The sequence below is a fragment of the Gracilinanus agilis genome, chromosome 2 (assembly GCF_016433145.1).
Source record: "Gracilinanus agilis isolate LMUSP501 chromosome 2, AgileGrace, whole genome shotgun sequence".
NCBI lineage: Eukaryota > Metazoa > Chordata > Mammalia > Didelphimorphia > Didelphidae > Gracilinanus > Gracilinanus agilis.
Window position 1 is genome coordinate 718,506,393 of NC_058131.1, and position 22,285 is coordinate 718,528,677.

The following is a 22,285-nucleotide window of genomic DNA, read 5'->3' on the forward strand; positions in this document are numbered from 1 at the left end:
ATCCCTGCAGGCCACGGCCCAGGAGCCGAGCTGGGCTCGGGCAGGCCCAGATGGGGGTTTCACATCCCTTCCGAGGTCTCCCCGGAGGCCCCAGCCTCGGCCGCCCTTCATGGCCACGCAAAGAACTCGGGGTGTCAGAGCTGCCTGGGGGGCCAAGAGGCCCCCCAACTCCAGCCACAAAAGCTCAGAAATCCCGACAGAGAAGAGCCAGAGCGGAGGAGGAGCCCCACCTCATGGCCGGCCAGATTCCTGGAGATGTGGAAGGGCGGCCGCCCGGGAAGGGGGGCAAAAGGCCTCCAGACAGGGAGTCATCTCGGACTCCAGGGAAGGTTTCCTCAGCAAGGATGCAGGGGCGGCGGGCCACGTCCTTCTCCAGCTTGTTTTCAGAGGGGGGAAACTGAGGCAAACAGGACAAAGAGCCTCGCCCCTCCCCCCCAAGTGTCTGAGGCCGGCCAGGGCCCAGGAGAGAAGGCTTCGGCCCAGGAGCCCTGAGCCCTGCCAATGGCGCCACCTAGCGGCCCCCTAAGCAGTGAGGAGGCTCCCCGCAGGCCAGGGAGGCAGAAGGCCAAGAGCAGGAGAGGCCGAGGCTCTCGGCAGACACAGGGGAGCCCCAGGGACGCCCCAGGGGGCCGCCGCAGCCCCCTCTTCAGGCTGACCAAAACGTGGCCAGGACGGAGCCAAGAAGATAAAACGACCCAAAAAACGGGGCAGCTGGTGGAGGAGAGGGAAGGCGCGACGGCTGGGTGCCGGCCCGGACGGGCGGGGGACGCCTCGAGAGCAGGAGCCCCCCAACACAGGTCCTGCCCCTGCTGGCTGCCTCCACAAGAGGAAGAAAGCTGCTCGTCCTCGGGGGCGGAGAAAGGGGGAGCCGGAGGAGCTGGGGGAGAAGACGGGAGCCCGGAGAGGAAAGCGGGCGGCGAAAACCAGCTCAGCCAGGAGAGCGGCCCCGGGAGGGCCCCGGGGGGCTCCTTCTTCCCGCAGACCCCGACGCCCGGCCCCCACACCCCTGAGGAATGGCGCCGTTGGGAGAGGCCCCGGCTCGGCACCCACCTGACAGCTGTAGTCCGTGTCCAGCCCGTCCCAGAGGCTCATGAACTGGGCCTTCATCATGGCGGTGGCTTCATGATCTGAACTCGAGCGGCTGCGCAGGAAGGAGTCTGGGGGGAGAGAAGCACAGCTGAGGCCCGCGGCCGGCCAGGGAACGACTCCAGGCCACGAGGCAGCCGAAGCGAGTCCAGCGGTGCGAGCTCGGGGGCAGCGACGTGGCTTAGGGACAGAGCACCAGACCGGGGATGGGAGGTCCTGGGTTCCAATCTGGGCCGCAGACATTTCCTAGGTGTGGGACCCTGGGCCAGTCACTTCAGCCCCCACTGACGGTTCAAGACGACAATCTTCGGCAATTCCAAAGGACTCATGCTGAGAAAGGCTCCCCACCTCCAGAGATGAACTCTGAAGGCAGACCAAAGCAGACTTCACCGTTTTTCCTGCTTCCCCCCAGGGAGGGGGGCGCGGACCACGGCAAATGGGAAAATGTTTTGCCCAATTTCACATGCATTAGTAACTAATGCCATATTGCTTGCCTTCTCAATGGGGGCCAGGCTAGAGGAACAGAATTTGGAACTCAAAAAATTCCAAAAGACCATGTTAAAAATAAATTAATGATTAAAAAAAAATTTTTTTTTTTAAATTTTTAACCCTTGTACTTCGGTGTATTGTCTCATAGGTGGAAGATTGGTAAGGGTGGGCAATGGGGGTCAAGTGACTTGCCCAGGGTCACACAGCTGGGAAGTGTCTGAGGCCGGATTTGAACCCAGGACCTCCCATCTCTAGGCCTGACTCTCACTCCACTGAGCTACCCAGCTGCCCAAATTAATGATTTTTAAAAAGAGGACTGGGAAGATTTGTAGGAACTGATGCTGAATGTAGTGAACTTCAGAACTAGGAAATCAAGTCATACAATAATATTGTAAAGATAAAACACTGATCCATGCAGCGATCAGTCTCGGGGATTCATGATGAGACACACTTCCCGACTCCTGACAGAGGCAATGGACGATGCCAGAATTTGTCTTACTTGACAATATGTATTTACTTCAATGGTTCAGATTTTTCCCTCTGGGAGGGTAGGTGGGAGGGAGAGAAGGTAGGCTGGTGTTCTTTGAAAATGATAAAATTAAATGAACAAAGTCAGCTCCTTGAAGGAAAAAAAGGAAAGAAAAGGAGATGCTTTTCATGAGCTTCCAAAGTGAACATGGAGTGTTGAATCCTAAGAGGAACAAAGTAAAAGAATTTCAAATTTCCATAAAAGTAATTTTAAGAAATTCTAAGGCAGAAATATGCCAGTGTGAGTGAAACGTTAATGACTTTCTATCTCCTCACAGGACAAAGGAGGTGGAGGTGGTGGGGGTGTCCCAGGGAGTACGGGGGCCCATTTGGGACAGATTCCAGCTGCCCAGGCCCAACCTCACTCTCTTGAGGTCACTGAGTCCAGTGAAGGCAGAAGTACCACCTGACCTGGGTTCTTGGGCTGCAGAGGCCAGCCAGGTTTCCACTACACCAACCTGGCATTCTACTGTTTCTTAATTAATGTGGAGGCAAGCATGAGCACATGCCTAAAAGCTCTTCCCTTTTCCAGAAAAGCTTTGCCAGTCTAACCCAGGGCAGCCTTTCTCGCCCCTCACCACTGTTAAGGATTACAGAGTTTAGCTCAACTCTGAGGGGATGGTCAGGATTAGATGCCAGCGAGGCCTGCAATTCCATGTCAGAATCAGTAAGACTCCAGAGCTTTCTAAAGGGCTCCAGGGACTGAACTGAATGGACTTGCTTTTAAATAATATTTTTAGTCTCACTTCCCCTGGGGGGAACAATGGACGGCAGCCTTAGACAGCCCAGAGATCCTCTCCCCAGAAAGCCAACTGTAAGCGTCAAGGGAGAATCTGGAAGAGGCGAAAGCCATCAGCTGAGACCGCCTGACAAGACCATGGGCAGGGCTGAGTCATCTCCAAGCCCTCAAGCATGGCTGCATGGGGCATCACCACGCTTCCAGGCCCTCAGACCCAACTGAGGTTAGGTTCTAGCCAATTCACTCTGGTTGAAGCAGGAAAGAGAACACACTCAAAATTCTCCATTAAAAAGGGGCCAGTTTCACAGTAACCACTGTTGTCATGAATAAAGAATCAGCTTTAGTTACCTGGAAAATTCACTGGCTCAGAGCATCTTTATTCACTCATGAGAGGGGAAATGAGGTGTTCTGATTTGCTTTTTAAGAATGGAAGATAGGGGGGCAGCTGGGTGCCTCAGTGGATTGAGGGCCAGGCCTAGAGACGGGAGGTCCTAGGTTCAGATCCGGCCTCAGACATTTCCTAGCTGTGTGACCCTGGGCAAGTCACTTGACCCCCACTGCCCACCCTTACCACTCTTCTGCCTTGGAGCCAATACATGGTGTCTAAGATGGAAGGTGAGGGTTTAAAAAAAAAAAAGAAGATGGAAGTGAGGAAAACATCATTAAAAAACTCTGTCCTCACATTAACACAGGCTTAAAAATTTATTTTTCCAAGTTAGAGCTAAAAAATTTTTCTGAATGTTTGAAATATTAACAACCTAAGAAAGAATAAAACATTTTAAAATCCTACCGAGTTTGAAAGTAGGCCGACATTTCATAGTGTTAAATACCGATTTAATTTGGGAATCCCACTACGTGATCCGACATACAAATGGTCAGCCTTTTCAAGATGCTTTTTGGGTAACAGCTAGAAGGTGGTTTTACCTATTTCATCAATGAAGATGATGGAAGGCTGGAGCTTGATAGCGAGGGAGAACACGGCCGCAGCCAGCTTCTGGGACTCTCCGTACCACTTATCCGTCAGGGTGGAAGGCTGAAGGTTGATGAAGCGGCAGCCTGCCTCCTTGGCAGTAGCCTTGGCAATCAAGGTCTTCCCACAGCCTGGAGGCCCATAGAGAAGAACTCCTGAAAAAGGAAGATGGGATTAACTCTCCCCCATTAGTCTGTCTATGTTAGCCACCAGGAATGTCTAATCCTTAAGTGGCCCAGGGAGGTCTAGGACCCACATCAAAAACAACCGAGTGCCCCCGGGGCAGTCCAAAAGCTAAGCTGCAGTCAGTGCATGTTTAAGCGGAAGGAAGACACAGGAACTGACGCCAAGAACTATCTTTAAATAGGATGTGAGGAGGTTTTCTCCCTTTTAGACCTGGCCCTGGAAGAGCTCGGGCTTGAGATCTCACACTGTTTCCCTTCGGCCTGCTCTGTGGGGGAGTGTCTCTGTGTCTGTGTCTGTCTCTGTCTCTGTCTCTCTCTCATTTTCCATACTTTCACTCTATTTGTAAATAAACTACCATAAAATTTATTCTGACTTTGAGTCTTTCATTTGGAATTAAGCACTTAGTTCCTGGCAAGCAAACTCTTGAATATTCAGTCCATCCTTTTAGCCTTCACACCCGAGAGAATCCGTACCACGGGCTCCCTTGTGTATGGTGCCTGGAGGGTCCGGCTAGTCCTCCCGACAGCGAGATGGCCAGCAGTCCAATTCTGCTCTGACTCACCCTGATCATGGTCCGGGACACGTTACTGAACACGAAGACAAAACACATAACTTCAAGCTTTCTAGAAGTTTTAAGTGGTGTGTTTGTCCAGAGTTAAGTGTCTGTCCAAGGAGGTTCAGGAACGGCCCCGCATCCTTTGGGGCCAACGACAACATTTCGTCTCACGTCCGCGCGCACTGCGACCTCGGCCACTCCTGCCCAGACACGGGCACGGATGCTGCTCTCGTGGTCGCTGTGATGACCCAGAGCAGACAGGGGAAGCAGAGTGGTCAGAGGGACAGTGACCAGCGGAGCGCTCTCAGGCTCTTTCCCAAAGCAGATTGCGATGTCTTCGCAGAGATCCTTCCTCAGAACCTCTCAGGGTACACCCAGGGCCAGTGATGGTGAACCTTTTAGAGGCCGAGCGCCCAACCGGCACTGGCACGCCACTTGAGACCCCCATCTTGCCCCAGAAGGGGAGGGAGGAAGTGCTCCCAGGGGGCTGCTGGGCAGAGGGGTGGGAGGAGAGAAACGTCCTCAGGCATGGGGAGATGGGAGGAGAGCAGCCCTCTCTGGCTGGCATGCCATGGCACACCAACAAGGCCCTAACCTGTCCCCACAGGAGTCTGTAGCCTCTGAATGCTGCGTTGAAGCTATTTTTGTATAGAAAACCCTAAATAGTTTAAGTCTTAAATCTTTTTGTAGATTTGCCAATTCCCAGTAGTATAAAATGTTCCATTTTGCCAAAGGAGCTGGGACCCTCCTCTGTGGGATGAGCCCTCCAATAGGGCAGATTTCCACCCATGAGGTGGGCCTTCTCCACGTCATCCCACGGACTCCTCGGAGAGCCTTTCTGGATTCCTCTGGACTCCCTGAGAAGACTGAGAGAGACCGAGGGCTGGCCCGAGATTGTGCTCCCAGCCCAGCTCCTTATCCGGCCTTCCTTTACGTAGCAGGACGCTTGTGACGGCTCATGGCTGTACTGGGCCGTCCCCACCGCTCTTTGGGCCGTTCATCACCACCGGAAGAGGCCAGCATTCAGAGATGGCTGCAGCTCTCGGGGAGAGGCCGGGGTCCGATGACAGCACTGTCCTGGCACCACGGCAGACTGTCTACACAGTGGTCACACTGCACTGCGAGCGTTCTTCATCCGCTTAATAACGGAGGCACCGTCCCCCCCATAACGAGGCCGGGTGACATCAGCACGTGGCTCCTGCCTGCTGGAGCGTCCGTCGGTGCTCGCAGCTCTGGGCAGGACGGCTTCCGTGAGGTCGGGAACCCCACCGGGGAGCAGGCGCCACAGGGGTGAGACCCGGAGCTGGAAGTGCGATCCTCTCCTTTGTAGCTGGCCTGGGGCCGGGCTGGATCCTCCCCAGCACCCCATTTGTGCCTGACTTGAGATCGAGGCCATTCCCTGAGGAAGGCGGCCTGGATTCCTCTGCTGATGGGTCTCGGCCGACTGCCAAGCACACAGGGCTCCCCTGCCCTCTGGAGCACGCTAGGCCTGGGCACTCTCCTCCTTCACACACCGTGGAAGGCTCCCCAGGGTGCCCCCTTCAGCCTCTGGGCTGGCTCTTACCCCCATACCTCCCCCACCCCTGGGCACTCCTCCATAAGGTGACCCAGGTCTCCTGGCCTCCCCACCAACAAGAGCCTCCGCCATGTCTGGAAGGCTCTCCTGCCTCTGCTCTGATGACTGGCCTCCTCCTAATCAACCCCAGCCTCTACAGGAAGCCCTCCCTGATTGCCCTTCTTGCCAGGCCTTCCCTTGGGGGGGAGAGGGGGGGTCCCACCCTCTGCTCTTGGCACTCCTCCCTCCCACCACCAGCTGCTCTTTCAAGGCTGTTTCCTCTTCCTCAAGGCCTGACCGGTGTCTGCCCACAGCCAGGGGGTGACTTCCCCGTCCTTGATAGTCCGTTGTACTCAGTTCTGTAAGCTCTTGCTGGCCCCCAGCCCAACCTGCCAGAAACTGTGTGAGAGGACGTTCCCCGGGAGGTAGCCATGCGAGCTTCCGCCTCTGGGATCTGGATTGGCCTCGACAGATCCTGGACAGATTAGCCCAAAAGGTCATTATTGAAGACTTGCTCTGACCTCCGAGATGGAGCTCTGGCTCTAGAGTGGAGCTGCATAGTCTAGTGAGAGCCTAAGAACGCTGGATCCTGCCTCAGAAGTCCTGGGTGAGAATCCTGTCCTCCTGCCTTAGATGTGTCTCCGCCCGGCTGCCTCCCACCTCTCGGGGCTGTGGGGAGGCCAAAGAAGCCCTGCGGAATCCTCCCATTCCCAGGAAGGGGCGTCCCGGGCCGCAGAAGAACTGCATGCCCGACGGGGCGACAGCAGAGAATCTGCTTTCCGGTCTCAAGTCTTCCTGGTGAGTGAGGAGAGCCGAAGGCCTCCCCCCTCCCCCCCACCCCCGCCCCATGCCAACATAGCCGCAGGCGCCTCCTGGCCCCCTCCTGGGTCGCCATTGGCCTGTCGGCTTCTCACTTTCTGCATTTGTGAGAGAAGCTTGAAGCTGGCTCGCCAGAACACAGCCTCCGGCCTGGCCTCAGCCTCGGGCGCCAGAACACAGCCTCCGGCCTGGCCTCCTCTTCTGTGCTGCCTCCTCACAGGCCAGCGCAGCCACGTAAACTCCGCACGAGCTGGGACCGGCCCGTCTGCCGGGGTCCCGAGGCGGCAGGACGCTCTCCCCACTTCTCGGCCTTCGCTGAAGCGGACGAAGCCAGAGCAGGAGGCGCCGGGCATGCCAGGAGCCCCCGCCGGCTCGGCCCGGCATCGTCCCGCCAGCCTCTCGCCCCGCTCGGCCCCCCGACGCCGGCCTACCTTTGGGAGGCTGCAGGAGCCGGGAGTTCTCGAACAGATGCTTCTTCTTGATGGGGAGGATGACGGTGTCTTTGAGGTCTGTGATGACGTCGTCCAGCCCGGCGATGTCGCTCCAGGTCACCTGAGGGGGGAGAGAGCAGAGACAAGGGTCAGCGGAGCCCCACCCGGGCAGGGAGAGCCGGAGCGGGACGGGCGCGAGGCCGACGGCCTTCCTGGGCCTCATCCGGGAACAGTCAGGCTGGAATGACGAGACACGCCGGCTTAGACCGCGGGCACTGCTGAGGCCATCGGCGACCCCCTTCGCTTTTCAAGTGGGGAAACTGAGGCCTGACGCAGGCCGAGGCCTCTGACGGACGGGGGTCTCTGCGCCCTCCGTCCAATGATTAAACGGGGCGATCATCACAAGATGGCTGGGTGGCCCCGTGTCAGGACAACGCCTCTTCCCCAGTTCAGATCCAGCCTCCGACACGGACTAGCAGAGTGGCCCTGGGCAAGTCACTTAACCCCGCTGCCTCAGTTTCCTCATCTGTCCCAGGAGCTGGAGAGGCAAAGGGCCGACCACTCCGGTGTCTTTGCCAAGGAAACCCCAAGTGGGGTCGCAAAGAGTCGGATGTGCCTGAACTGGGCGAAGAAAGAAAAAATGATCTCTGCGGTCAAAGCGGAGGGGACCCCCAAAGACGGCCGGGGGACCCCCAAGGGCACAGAGCCTTTGCTGGGGGAGAGAAGGGACCCCAAGGGGGCCGAGCCAGAAGCAGGAGGCGAGACAGCCTCCAGGCCAGAGTTCTGCCCGTCCAGAGAAGCTGCCCGCGAAGCTCTCGCTGCACTAAAGGCACCTTCCAGACGGGGACCACGACGGGAAGGACTCCGGGAGTCGGAGCTCACCCTCTCCTTTTACAAGGAGGGAAACCGAGGCACGCGGAGGCCGGATGTGCCCAGGGTGCCAGGGCAGGAAGGGGCAGGGCTGTCTTGCTCCAAACGCAGGGCCTCCAGCCGCAGGCCGGCACCCACCCGGAGAGCGCCTCGAGGCCGGCCAAGCTCTACAAGGCTGACCTGATCCTCCGGCCAACCCTGGGAGGGGGCCGCCATCGTTATCCCTATTGGACAGCTGGGGAAACTGAGGCAGGGAGAGGCAGGGATGTGCCGGGATCATGAGATCCCAAGTATCTGCCAGGAGACTCAAATGCCCTTCACGGCCCCCCATTAAAACAACGAACGAGAAGGCCCGAGGCAGGAGGACCTCACGGGGAGACTGGAGGCAGGGAGGTTCGGAACGCTGGTGGCGGCTGTCACTGGGGCCTCAGTGGGAAGCTTTCGGGGGCGCCAGAGGTCCGGCCAGGCAGCTCCTGACTCCTCGTGGCCTCGGCTGGGGTTCTGGGCTGCCCTCGGGCAGGCGGGATGGAGCCCAGCAGAGGCGCTCGGGGGCCCCTCGGAGGACGGCCGACTCCCCGCGACTCCCCGCCGTCACTCAATGACGAGCCGAATGAATCCTCCTAGAATGCCTCGTGACGGCCGAGTCAGAGATTTGGGCATCTGTGAGGCGGGGCTTCACCCTCACTGGCCTCTCGCTTCTTGGGGCTCCCCTTCTTTTACTGGGTGCTTTCACCCAGGAGGTTCTGAGAAGGGCTCCGAGGCCCAGAGAGAGGAGTCTGAGGGTCCCCGGGAGCCTCGGGGGGCCGGAGGTTGGGAGGCTCCACCCACCTCGCGCTGCCACAGCTTCCCCCTCATTCAGGGCACCTGAATGGACGAGGCGTCCCCCAAACCTCTTCTACCCTCTGCTGGGAAGCCGGCGGCCCAGGCACGCTGGGTCTGAGGTTGAGGCCAGGCCTGGGGCGCCTCGAGGGGGAGGACGTGGCCGCTGAGCGCAGAGGCCAGCCGGGCCCAGAGGCCTCGAGCCGGGGCTACCATCCACGGGCTGCTCGGCTGGCTCGGACACAACACCCTGAAGGACTCCATCCTAGGCTGGCTGAGTAGCCCTCGGGGAGACGCGGGGACCGGCCTGACAGAAAGAGGGGGTCACTGGGCAGTAACCGGGAGGAGGGAGGGGGCCGGCCTTCTGCCCACCTGCAGGTGCCTCCCAATCTGGGCCTCCCATTCCCCAGGGATCTGCTCCGCCGGCCTCCTGGCCTCCACCTTCCCAAGCCCGCCTCCGGAGCTCGCTGAGGGCAGGGAACGACCCTCTCCTGCCCCTTTCTTAGCACTCAGCACCATGTTTGGCACACAGGAGGTGCCGAATGAGCGCTCATGAGCCGACGGACAAGTCCTCGGCGGCGAAGGCACGACTAGGCAGCAGCTGCTCTAAAATGGTCTCTGTGTCCGGCCTCGGTTTGAGGGCCACAAGAAGCCGTCCAGGAGGCCGCACCGAGGAGTCTCCCAGGGAGGGACGAGCAGCCGCCCGGCCTGGGAGGCCACAAAAAGCGGCCCCACGAGCTGGTTCTGTTGGCCCGAAGAGCTCGCCGTGCGGGAGCGCCCAGAGCCGCTGCTGGGTCCTCCTGGCGAGCACAAGCACGCACGACCACGTGGCGGCCACAGGCTGCAGGGGCTGAGTGGCCGGGCCGGGGGGGAGCCAAGCTCCGGAGATGGCGGGGAGGAATCTCGGGCTCCCGGCCAAGCCGTGAAGGGCTGCCCGGGCTCTGGCCAGAGGCTGGAGTGCAGCCTGCGGGGCGCGAGGCCGGCCCTTTCTTCACTCTCTCGTTCCCTTCCACAGGACTTGGGGGACAAAGCCCGGAGTCTGGCCTTCCTCAGCAGATCTGGGGGTCCTTCACGGGGCCCCTCTGGGGCAGGGGCAGGTCTCCCCCCAACGGGGCTCGGCGGGCTGCCTTCAATCCTTCTGACGTGGCCGCACAGCATCCCCAGAAGAGCTGGGGTGTCCGCAGACGGCCTGTCTCAGGAGAAGCCGGACGTCGTCTCCCGAAGGCCATCCGGGCCCTCTTCTCCTCCATTCTGGGTCGCTTCTCCAGGGCTGCGACGGCCCGAGGACGGCCCAGCAGAGCCAAAGGCCCTTCGTTCCTTTTAAACCCTCGCCCGCCATCTTGGAACCCGCACTAAGTCCTGGGCCCGAGGCAGAGGGGCAGGAAGGCTGGGCGACAGAGGCCAAGTGACCTGCCCAGGGTCACCCGCTAGACGTGTCTGAGGTCACATTTGAACCCAGGAGCCCGTCTCCGGGCCCGGCTCTCCATCCACGGAGCCACCCAGCTGCCTCCACAAGGCATCCTTCATCACTTGGCTCGCCCGTGTGGGGATTTCGGAGCGGCTCTGCAGGACGGCTCAGTGTCCTGAGAACGGCTGCCCGGCGCTCGCCGTGGAGCAGCTCCTCTGACGTCCCAACCCGCCTCCTCCGCGGGGAGCGCCGGTGAGGAAACCGTCCCAGGGAAGCAAAACCACATCCAGGACTTGAACCCCAGACGTGGTGCCTCCGAGCCCAGCACCGTCCAGCGGCCAGGCGTCCCTCATCGGGCTCTGGCCCGTGTCCGCGAGGTCGCCCACAAACGGGACCCTCTTCAGCCTTCAGGATGGCAGCAAACCTCGGCCCGCGGCTCCCCCGCACGGCCTTCCGAGACTCTGATGTGTTCATGGGAGACGCCTTGTTTGGGGGAGCCCCGAAGGCTCGGTCGGTCAGCTGTCGGACAGACGACTCCCCAGGACTGCGGAGCTCCAGGAAAGGGAGCCTGGGGGGCCGCACGGAGGTTTTCTACAATGACTTTTCTCAGGTAATTAAGCCACGTTAAAAAACTCTCTCTGGTTCTCTGCCCTCACTGGGACAGCCTGAGAACTGGACCCGCAACCGCCACACAAGTGGGTCCCCTCTGAACCCGGCCGAGTCCTTGGACCTCCATTCTAGCTTCGTGCGTCCCTCTGTCTGACGGGACAAGACTCGCCCTCGCCTCCCCGGGGCGCCGCGAGCACTCACTGCCAAAATGAGCCCAAGAGAGGCCGCCCTTCTCGGTCTCAGCTCGGTTTTAATTCCCTGCATGGGCCGGTGCAGTGTGAATCCAGGGTCAACAGCTGGAGGTTCCGGTCCTGTCCGGCTCTGTCCGATACAGCCCCCGGGGTCTCTCCTGGTGACTCGAGTCACCTGAGCGCTTCCCTTGGCCATCTCACAGGAATTGGGAGGAAGCATGCGCTGGCCCAGGTGGCCCCGGGCTCCCCCGGCGGTCATCCCTCGTGGTCATTCCCTCTCTGGGAATCAGAACCCGACGCTTTTTTCTGCTCTTTAGGGCCGGCCTCTCCCAAAGGACCAACTGGACAAAGTCTGTGTCTTCCTGTTTTGGAAACCAGACTTTGTGCCTCAGCCCTAGCGTTAGCAGAGGAGCAGCGAGGGCAGGCCATGGGGGTCGTCCACGGTCACCCTGCTCACAAGTGTCCATGGCTCAGGGGCAGCTGGGTGGCTCAGGGGATGGAGAGCCAGGCCTAGAAACGGGAGGTCCTGGGTTCAAATTCGGCCTCACACACATCCTAGCTGTGTGACCCTGGGCAAGTCACTTGACCCCCATTGCCTACCCTTATCACTCTTCCACCTAGGAGCCAATACACAGGATTGACTCCAAGACAGAAGGTGAAGGTTTAAAAAAAATAAACAAATAAGCAGACAAACAAATAAATGAAAAGTGTCCATGGCGAGATTTGAACCCAAGACTTCCTGGCTCTGGCCCAGCTCTCTATCCACCCAGTAATGTCTTGAATGATGTCTTACGCCACCCCCCACCCCCATGGCCTGCTCCCCCACCCCTACTTTGCCCTGAAGGGACCAAGTCTTGGGCCAGCCCTTATTTCGGGCTGACTGGGCTCATCCAGGTGAGGCCGCCGGCAGCGGCTAGACGAGGCAGCCCCAACCCCGCAGGAGCTGAGCGGGGGCACACGTGGGGGCACACATGGCGGCTCCCTCCTCTTGGGCACGTGCCAAGGTGCCGTCGGGAATTGGGGGGCCCCAAGGTGCCACATGGCGGAAGCTTTGAGAGCTCCTTCTCCGGCACCCCCTCCTGCTGCCAGCATTCCCCTGGGAGCCCCCAGAGCCCCCAGCCTGGACCTCAGTCCTGCACCTCCATTTCCTCGGCTGTAAAATGGGCCTGAGAGATGGGACGGACACTCCTAAAAGGCGAGGCCGAGAATTTAAAGAGGAGGTGCTGGGGTGCCCCTAAGCCTGAGGCTGTCTTTAAAGGACGTTTGGATGGTAGAATTCCCTCACGGATGCCCGCCCAAGCTATTCCTCCAACTCTGCCATGCGCGAAGACTACCACGAGTGTGTGGCAGGGCTTCAAGGGGGGCTCGCCCCCAGGCCCTGGCCCGGCCCCCGCTCTCGCCCCCCACCCTGGCCCAGAAGGCGCCCTGAAGGAGAGGCTGGCCGGGCGCTCGGAGGAGCCCAGCGGAGGGGGGAGGCGCTTACGTGCATGTTCAGAGGGTCCACCAGGTGGGCAGCGATGCTCATCTCGTACTCCGAGAGCTTCACATTCTTCACACCAATTTGCTTCATTAGTTTTTCTGCCTAGAAAGACAAGAAAGGACAGACACAGGCATTGAGGGGCTCCCCTCCTCCTCGTGGGCCGGAGGAGCCCCCCAGGATGGCCCGAGGGGCCGGAGCTTCTCCAGCAGCCTCCCTGGGCTCCCCGCCTTCCCTCTCCCCTGGGGGAGCAGCTCTTTGGCTGTCCCCAGACAGACCCGAGACTGGGGAGGGGGAGAGGAGGGTAAGGAGGAAGCACCCCAGGAGGCCCAGACCAGCCCCCCGATGTGCCCCACGCTGGGTGCGGGGTGTCCCTGCGTGGCAAGCACCCAAAAGCCAGGACCTGGAGCCAGACAGAGGCGAAGTCTGTCCGACGAGAGCCCTAGGAGGCGGCTGCAGGCAGCGAGCTCTCTGGCCGGACACCGGCCGCAGGGAGCGAGCCCTGCGGCTCTTGATCAGGCGAGGCTGGGCCCCCTCACAACGACGAGCGAACACGGAGGCCCCGAACGACAATCTGGGTCTCACTTCAGAAAGCGGATGTGGAGGGCCGCCAGGACAGCCATCGGGGAAAGGCAGTAAAGGCAGGAGCTTCCCCTCGAGTTTCAGAAGCGACACGAGCTTTGGCGCCCCCGCAGAAGAGCAGCCAGTGACCCGCCCGGCGCCCCACTAGTCACTTCCAAGACTCACAGAGGCCTTCTAGCTTCAGGCCCGCCATTTCCCTTCGGTTGAACACGTTTCGCTTCTTGATAAGTTTGTTCATTCAGCCGCGCCAGCTCTGTCCAGGGGGCTGTCTTGGCAGAGCTCCGGGGGGCGTCCTTCCCTCTCCAGCTCACATTACAGGAGGGGAAATCGAGGCCGGTGGGGCCACCCCGCTAGCTAAGTGTCCGAGGCAGGTCTGCCTTCCTGACTCCCTCCCCACACGGCCCTTCGAGGCCGCCCCAGGAATGCTGGTGAAGGCGTATTCCGAGGGGCAGCCGGGGGGCGAGGGGACCCCCTGCAGAGGGCACCCAGAGAATCACCCCAACCTCGCAGCGGCAGGAGACGAGATCAACCCACATAAATCATCTGCGTTTCTATTCGCCGCCGCCAACGTCCAATGGCGGGAGCCGAGAGGACACGCCTGCGGGCCGGTCACGGGAGACCCTTCCTGACCTCTCCGAGTCTTTCTCGACAAAAGCCTCCGCTCTGGCGCCGCTTCCGGCACCGGCTTTCCCTGCACCCGTCCGGGCCGTGCTCGGCACCGCAGAGGAGCTTCCTAACGGCGTGTATTGGGCTCCGCAGGCCTAAACGGAGCGGCAGAAGCAAAGACGGCTTCTGGGAGACAGCGGGAGGCCCCAGAGCAGCCCTCGGGAAAGGGGGGTCCTCCGGGGAGTTCTCGGCCCCAGGAAATCGCATCTCTGGGCCAAAGCACAACCCAGGGCAAAGCGATTTCGGACGTCTGTGGGGCCCGGGCGCACCGTCCAAACTGCCCGCAGGGCCATTTAGGCCGCCCCAATGATGTCTAAACGTCCGTCGGCCTCTGGCAGTGAGAGAGTCGGGGCTGGGCATGTCACCTAGGAGCAGACTGAACCCCGCCGCAGGCCCCTTCTTCAGCCCAGCCATGCAGGGGCTCCCCACGACCTGGGAGAGGCGGGGAAGCGCGTCCACGGCCGGCCCCTTCCCGCTCCTCCTACGTGGCGCTCTCCGGACTTCGGGCTGTGCCCAGGCTTGTCTCAGAAGGCCCCGAGACCCCCTGCGGCGGGCAGCGAGACCGTGAGCTCCCCAAGGGCAGAGCCCGGCCCCGCTTCTCTGTCTCCCCAAAGCTGGCCGAGCCCCCGGCACCCACGAGTGCTTGAGGAAACGCCTCTGTCCAAGCTCCCGGGCTTCTGGGCGACTCACTGCACGCCCCAACTAAGGGAGCAGCCACGGCGCGGGCACGCCATCGGGGGACTGGAACGTGTGGGGGCCGGCCGGCCGCCAGGCCCCCCCACGGCAGCGCAGGGGCCGGGATCGAGCCAACGGGCAGGCCGAGCAGACGGAGCCCTTCTCAGAAGAGGAAAAGCTCCGCTTCAGACGGGCGTCAGGGAGACGAACAGAAAAGCCTTTTCCTTCCATCTCGTTCCCGGGGCCCCCCGACCCCCCATCTTGCTGCAGTCCAAAAGCGAAATCCCCAAGTCGGCTTTCTGCGTTACAACCCGCCAGAGAAGGAGCTGCAACAACGAACACGTCTTCCTGGCCTCGACGCTTCCAAACACACTCAAACTCAACGACGTCTAATGGGCGCCCCGTTGAACAGGAGTCCCAGCCTCGCCGGCCCCCGCCGTGCAGCCTCTTAAATCAGCGCCTCCAAGACCGCGGAGAGAAGCCGCACCTGGGAAGCCTCCCGGAAGGGCTCTCGGATAAAGGCCGCCCCATGGCGCCGCCGTGCCTCGCGCCGCTTTCTTCCAGGGACTGAACCCGGGTGGGGAAGCTGGAGAGCCTCTGAGCAATGGAGAAGCCCTCCGAGGGGCCTCGATCCCGGGGGCTGCCTCCGTTCCCCGAGGGGGGGGCAGACCAGGCACACACAGGAGGGATCCTCCGGGGAGCCGCCGTGACCGACTAAGGAATGACCAGCAGCCACCCAGGAACAGGCTGGAAGGCGGCTTTTTCGAGTTGGGCTAGACTCGAACTCCAAGATTCCAGCAAGAGGCCGGAGGGAGGTCAAAGACCCCAGGAAGACCCCCAGAGGCCCGTCGTAACTTCTTCAAGGGGGAATCAAGACACTGAACGCGCCTGCCGGGCGAGAAGGGACGTGCGTCGGCCTCCGGGGAAGCCGGGCAGCGTCCCCCTGGGGAGGGGTGGGGAGCGGGGCCCCCCTGAAAGGAAGGCACGGAGGCCCCCACCGGTCCCCGCCAGCCTTACCTGTTTCTGAGCTTCCACTTTCTGCTTCCTGGTCGGGTCGATGGCGTCTACCATCCACTTTATGGTAAAATACGTTACGGCACCGAATATGGTCAAACGGAAAATTAAACCGACAACTTCATTCCGACTCAAGGGACGAGAAAAGGCTTCAGCATGTACCATCTTGATTATTAACCTGGAAAGGAAGGGAGGAAAGGTCACAGCCAAGGTCACCAATTCCCTCCCACCTTCCGCCTTGCCCGGGGCCCCCCGCCAGGAGGACTTCTCTGGTGCTCCTTTCGCTGAGCCGCCTGACAAATTCACTGTTCCTTAAAATGGTTGAAAAAGGGAGTGACAGACCTTCCCGGAAGTCTAACCTAATCCCTCAGAGGCCGAGGCTCTTCCCCCAGAAGGAAGGTGGCATGATGGGGCCGAGTCCTGGTGAGGGCCTGCGCCAGAGGAGAGAAGGGGCCACACGCTGGGGGGCAGGGAGGGCTACTTGGGGGAGCCAGAGGGAGCGGAGGATGGCCCGAGGGGGGTCCGTGTCCGGGGGCCACGGGGAAGAGGCCAATCTGGGCTCGGCTGCCCCGGCCCTCGAGAGAACAAGTCGAGGCCTCGGCGCAGAACCAAGATGTACCAACAACCCGAACAGGGTCCCCCCCAAGCACTGGGAAGGCCTCGGACCCAGCAGAATGTTTTTAAATGATGACCGTAAAGGAAGCCTCAGCCAGAGGGTTGTGAAAACACAACATGGGCTTTTCCCCAGCCGGTCCAAGCCCAGCTCTACGGCGGGCAGGCGCCATGGAGGCAGCTCTTTAGGCTGAGCAGCTCCTCTTTAGCCCCAGCCAAGCCAGGTCAATGGCCTTGTGACGGGGCGCCCGAGGGCCCCGGAAGCCGCCGTTTCCCCGGCCTGGCTCGCCTCTCCAGGGGCCTCTCTGTCCTCCTGCTCCTCGCCGGGAGCCCCCACACTCAGGGTCTCCTTCCTTTCCTTGGTTCCGCTCGCAGGCCCCAAGGGACCCTCCCCGGTACCGGGCCCTGCAAAGCCTCTTCCTCGGGCCTTGCTCCTCGGCGCCGTTCTGGCCTCTCATCCTCTTAGCTTGGGCCGGCCACGTGGTGGGGGAGTAGAAAACGCTCCCCTTCCGTCTTGCAGTCAATCCTGGGTATTGGCTCCAGGGCAGACAGCGGTCAGGGCTAGGCCACGGGGGTCACACGGCCACGAAGCGTCCGAGGCCACGCTGGAACCCAGGACCTCCCGGCTCTAGGCCTGGCTCGCCATCCACTGAGCTACCCAGCTGCCCCCTGAATAGAAAACTCTCAGGAAGTCCTTGTGGCGCTCCTCAGCCCTCTTGGGACACTCACCGGAGTGGCCGGAGAAGCAGGACGATGGTGGCCTCAAATGGCCGGAAGCACCGAGGAGGAGAGGCTCCTTCTGGCCGGACACGTCCCACCGAGGCTGGATTTTATTGGGCTTCGCCCTCTCGGCACAGACGTGGGCCCAAAGTCCACCTCGGTGACTGTCCCTCTCTCCCAGCGTGGCCCGGGGAAACCCTCAATTATAAAGGAACGAAGCCTGCGGGGTGCAGCCCACCCCAGCGAGGACACAGACACCCCCCAAACAGTGCAGACGGACGCGGGCGGGAGTTGGTTCAAATCCAACCTCAGATATTGACTAACTGGGTGACCCTGGACATTGAACCCGTCTGCCTCAGTTTCCTTAAGTGTAAAATGGGGGAGGGGAGGTAAGCTAGGTGGCTCAGTGGGTGGAGTCAGGCCCAGAGGCAGGAGGTCCTGGTTCCAATCTGGCCTCAGACATTTCCCAGCGGTGTGACCTGGGCAAGTCACTTCACCCCCATGGCCTAGCCCTGACCACTCTTCTGCCTAGGAATGGCCCACAGGAGTGACCCCAAGATGGAAGGCGAGGGCTGAGAAAGATTAAAAAAGGCGAAATGGGAAAAACGAGGGAGGGCCCCTCCGTGTTGGGGCTGCGGGCGTGAGGCTCAAAGGGAACAAGGCCGTGGCCAGCGCCTGGCCCACAGCAGGGCCTGCATGCCCCCTGCTCGCTCGCTTCCCTCTCCCTGGCCGGTTCCCACTTTCCATTCGAGCGAGTGGGAAGATCACTGTGGAGTGGATGGGCTCGTGGAGGCCGGCAGCCGCTGGACTAAGGCCAGGAAGAGCCTCTCCGCTGCCCACGCTGACCCCAATGACCATCACTGGTGCCTTCAGGCGAGTCACAGGCTGGATGCGAGGCCAAGCCAGAAAGGGAATCACCTGCAGCTGGGCGCCCCGGACCCAGGACACGGCGCTGAATGCAAGGGGTGGCCTGAGCCTTCCGGCCAGCTCTGCCCTGGCCCCTCGCCACTCCCAGAGCCCTCCTCCCTCAGAGGCAGCCTCCTTCCCAAAGGGAAGGCCTGACCCGGGCCCTCCAGGCCCCTCTGGCTCTCAGGCGGTCAGTTCGGACCCTGAGAAGCCAGGCTGAGATCCCTCCAGAATTTCTCTGCCTTCCTCAGGTGGAAACGGGACAATCTGGTGATCCCTGAGCACGAGGGGCCCCACGACAGCTCCCTGGCATCGTCCGAAGGTCCACAGAGAGGCCTCCCCGTTAGGGCAACGACTGTTCACCCAGTTCCACAGCGAGGGAGAGAGGGAGCTCCGAGGAGCGCCCGGGCCCGCGAAGGTGCCTGGTCAGCCCTGGCAGCTCAGCATCCTTGACCTTCTCCCAAAGGGATGCGGAGCTGGAAGGCGGCTCCCAGCTGGCCCCCTTTGGACCCTCCAGGCAGGGGACGCCTGAGGTCAGGAGGCTCGGAGGTGGCGGGATCCTGTTTCAAACAAGGGCTCAGACCATCTGGTCTCCCTAAGGTCCATCCAAGTCTGATAGGAGAGGGAGGAGGAGCCTTGCACGGACGGCGGGGCGCCAGGGGCTCGCTGGCTGGGCCCATCTGCTTGTGTAAAATGGGACAGAGGCTCTCTGCGCCAAGGAGGGGCAAAGAGACGCCCCGGGGAATTCCTGCTCTCCTGGAGGGGGCCCAGCACCCGGGGGAAGGTCAGGCCAAGTTCCAACTTGGACCCCGGGTCCCCGAGGCCCAGACTGGTCTGGGCTCCAGGCCGCAGCCTCCTTTGGACGGGAACCGTGGAACAGCCATGCTATGACCCTGGGCGGGCCAAGGCTCCCGATGGTGTCCCTGGACAAGCTCGGCCTGGCCGACATCCTTGCTTAGCTGCGGGACCCCCCAAAGGCCGGGGAGGGAGTCTCTTTACAGGGGAGATCCTTGAGGCCCAGGTCAGGGGTGAAGCAGAGCCACTACCCACCCCCAGACCCCAAGCCATCCCTTCCAGGCCCTAAAGGCAAACATCTTCCACTGAGCCTCGTGTCCCCAATTCCCGTCCTCCATCCACACATGACATAGCAAGCGTCCCGCGAGCTTCCTTGGGTCTGGGCTTAGGCTGAATTCGTCCCCCTCACACACCTTTTGAGCTGTAAAAGGGCAGTGAAACAGGCCCTACTGTGCACAGTGAGGGGGGGAAGGAGAGCCCTTCTGGGGGATCCCTCCTTGTGGGAGTGAGGAGAGCATCTGCTCCAATGAGCCCTGCAGAATCTCCATGGCCTGGCCCATAGGGACCAGGGGCCAACCTTGGGGCAATTCTGAGGCCCCTCAGGGGCTGCCAGGGGGGTCCTTGGTTTATCCCCATCCCAGGGTTCTGGAGAGAGCCTGGCCCACCACTTCCGCCATTCACTCCACAAGCACCCCCTCTGACACACTCCTGCCCCTCGGGGTCCCCTCCTTTGACTCTTGGCTCAGGGAAGCCCTTACTTCGAGCCCCAGCTTGGGGCCTCCCGACTCCCCCAAATCAGCACCCGGATGTAGCGAACTTCTGTCTTTGCCTCTCTGAATGGCCTCCACTAGTGTCAGCCCGAGATACAAGCTTAATAAAGGCTGATTCTCCCCATTTTGCAGATGAAGAATCTGGCTCAGGGAGGGGAAGCTGAGGGCCCTGGGTTTAATCCCACCTGAGGCACTTCCTAGTGGGGACACTTTCTCTAGCCTCTCTTTTCTCTTCTGTAAAATGGGGACAGGATCATCTTGGCAGGGCCCTGGGGTAGTGCCCCCCCCCCCCCCAGGCTGGGACTTAAGGCCTTGGGGGAATTCCTGGCCTCTCCTTTATCAGCAAGGCTGTGCCTAGAATGAATGGGTGCGTCTCCCCCCCATGGAAGAGGCACACGGAACTTGGAGAAGCCCCAGGCAGAGGGCCCTGAGGTCAAGGGCCAGCTCTCACATGGGAGCCCTAATTTCTAGATGGGGTCAGGCAAGGCTGTGGGCTCCCCAAGGGAGAGGGCGCTACTTAGTAGGCCCCCACTGTGTGTCTCGGCTCTCCGAGGAAGCTCTAGCCTTGTCGGCTAGTGGGACCCTGGTCTCATCGCCTTCCCTGGCTGCCTCGGTTTCCCAGGCAGTAATACGAGGGGGAGGACTGGGGGGGGGCCCTCAGTCCCCCCACCCCGGTAGAATGGGCCCCTTGGCCGGGGACGCCCCTCGCCAAGTCCATGTCCTGGGACAGATCCGGCTCGGGTGCCTCCCGGCTTCGGGCTGCGGGGACCGGCTGGAGATTGGGGTGGGGGGGAGGGAGAGGTGGCCCAGGCCCGAGGGGGCCTGGCCCGGGTCCGAGGCCCGCGGCCGCCCGTGACCTTCCTTCCCTCCTTCCGCCCCGCGCTCACCTGACCGCGCGGAGGCCGCCGAGCCCGGCCCGAGTCTCGCCCGGAGCCCAGAGCCCAGAGCCCGCCGCGGTGCTTCCCGATACGGACCCGCCGCCCCCGCCGCCGCAGCCGCCGCGGAACCAGCCTGGGAGCGGAGGCCGCGGCACGCATAGCGCATGCGCAGCCCCGCCCCCGCAGGCTCCGCGCCGGGTTTTCGCCTCGATCGGCGGGCTGGTGGGGGGAGGGGGAGGTAGAGGAAGACGCTCCAGTAGAGAAACGCGGCGGCCCCCTAACGGGGCGGGGCATCAGCAGGTGCGCAGGAGAGCCCGGAGAAGTTAATCCTTTCCGGAGCGGAGCAGCGACAGAGGCATTGCATCTAAAGAGAAAAGGGACCTTGGTAGAGGTCCTCCTCGCGTATACAGGGAACTGGACCAAAGAGGTCACGGAATTGTTAAATGAAAGAGACTGGAGCGATGTCCGGGAAATGTTTCTTTTCTGCCCTGGCTGCTTGGTTTCGTTTCTGGGTTGGCAGGCCAGCTGCAGGGCGGGGTCGACCGGCCTCAAAGGAGGGAGTCTCCTCCTTCGGGAGGATCCTACTACTAGGAAAGGGCACGGGCACGGCCAGTCTTTATCCCTGTTGTTCTCAGCTCAACTCTAATGGCCCTTCCCAGCACCGGAGGAGGTATGTCCACCTCGGGGTGATGCCCTATCCCGGTGAAATCAAACAAAGGCTCGGGGCACTGAATTAAATCCAGTTCCATTTTACAAATAGAGAAACTGAGGCTCCAAACAGGGAAGAGCCCTGGCCCAGTCTGCAGTCCTGTGCCAGGGATCAAGATGACCTCAGATTCCCGGCTGGAAAAGCCCCTTTCGTACATTATTCATCAGATTCCTCCCGGAAACCGGGCCCACCTGCTGGGGTGATTAAGCTCCTTCCCAAGTCAAGACTCCCCAGGTTTAACTGTCACCGCCAGCACCTTGAACAAGGCAACCCCCTTCCCTGGCCCGTTTTCTCATCATAAAATGAGGCGGCCCTTGTTACCTTCTTAATTAAATCCCTTCCAGCTCCAGGGCTGTGCTCCCGTGACCCAAGGTCACCCAGACTGAGCCAAAGGTGGAACTGGAACCCAAGCCCCCATCCGTTAGACCCAGGTTTAGTGACCCCCCCAGATAACTGCTGTGTCACTCAGGGAGAGTCAGTTAGGCTTTGGGAGCCCCGAGGCTCAGAGAGATAAGCGAGGAGAGCCCTTTATCTAATGCCAGATCTAGTCGGGAGTCCAGAAGCTGCCTCTTCTGGTGTGACCTTGGATAAGTCTCCGGGGCTTTATCTAATCACCGCGTCCCCACTGGCATCACCTGACCTCGAAAAGCCTTCGAAGAAAACACTTTGTAAACTGTGAAACTACCCAAACTTAAGCGAGCCCGACTAGGGTGCATACGGCCTTCTATGCGCGTTACCCAGGGCTTCAGACTCCAAACTCACGGTTTTCAGGCGGAACCCGCGAGTCATAGCCACACACAGGCTCTGGCGTAGAGCACACGGAGTCGGGTCAAGATCGTAGCTAAAAAGTAGCAATCATTTACCAAGGTGCCCCTCCATCCTTGACCCACAGCAAGGAAACTTCCCCCACGTGGGCCCCCACGTGTCCCCCCCGCCCCCACGACTCCACGCTTCCAAGGACCAACCTGGCTTCCGCTCAACCCAGCTCAGATCCGGGCTGCTTCTTCTCCCCCAGGACGATCCGCCTTTAATCCTTTCGGTTCCGAAGCCGAACTCTCCCTCCTCCCTCCCTTTCGGGTTTCAGAGATTCCTTCAAGGATCTCTTTAAGAAAAGGGTGGGGGGGCCTCCTCGGAAGAGCCCGCCTCCGTCCCCGTAGTTGGTACGGCTGAGGCTGAGGGCGGGGGTCCGGTTCGCGAATTTCCTCTCGGCTGCTGCAGCTACCGC

General features: G+C 61.0%; 1 protein-coding gene across 1 annotated transcript; it reads right to left on the reverse strand.

The window, feature by feature from the left end:
• Positions 1 to 522: 522 nt before the first annotated feature.
• ATAD1 (ATPase family AAA domain containing 1) lies at positions 523 to 20,479 on the reverse strand. Its single transcript, XM_044660335.1, has 6 exons — positions 20,361 to 20,479; positions 15,674 to 15,848; positions 12,740 to 12,838; positions 7,360 to 7,480; positions 3,767 to 3,967; positions 523 to 1,157 (listed from the first exon to the last, which is right to left on the reverse strand). Exons 2-6 carry the CDS (start codon positions 15,833 to 15,835, stop codon positions 523 to 525), a joined length of 1,218 nt encoding a protein of 405 aa, XP_044516270.1. The 5' UTR covers positions 15,836 to 15,848; positions 20,361 to 20,479.
• Positions 20,480 to 22,285: the final 1,806 nt, after the last annotated feature.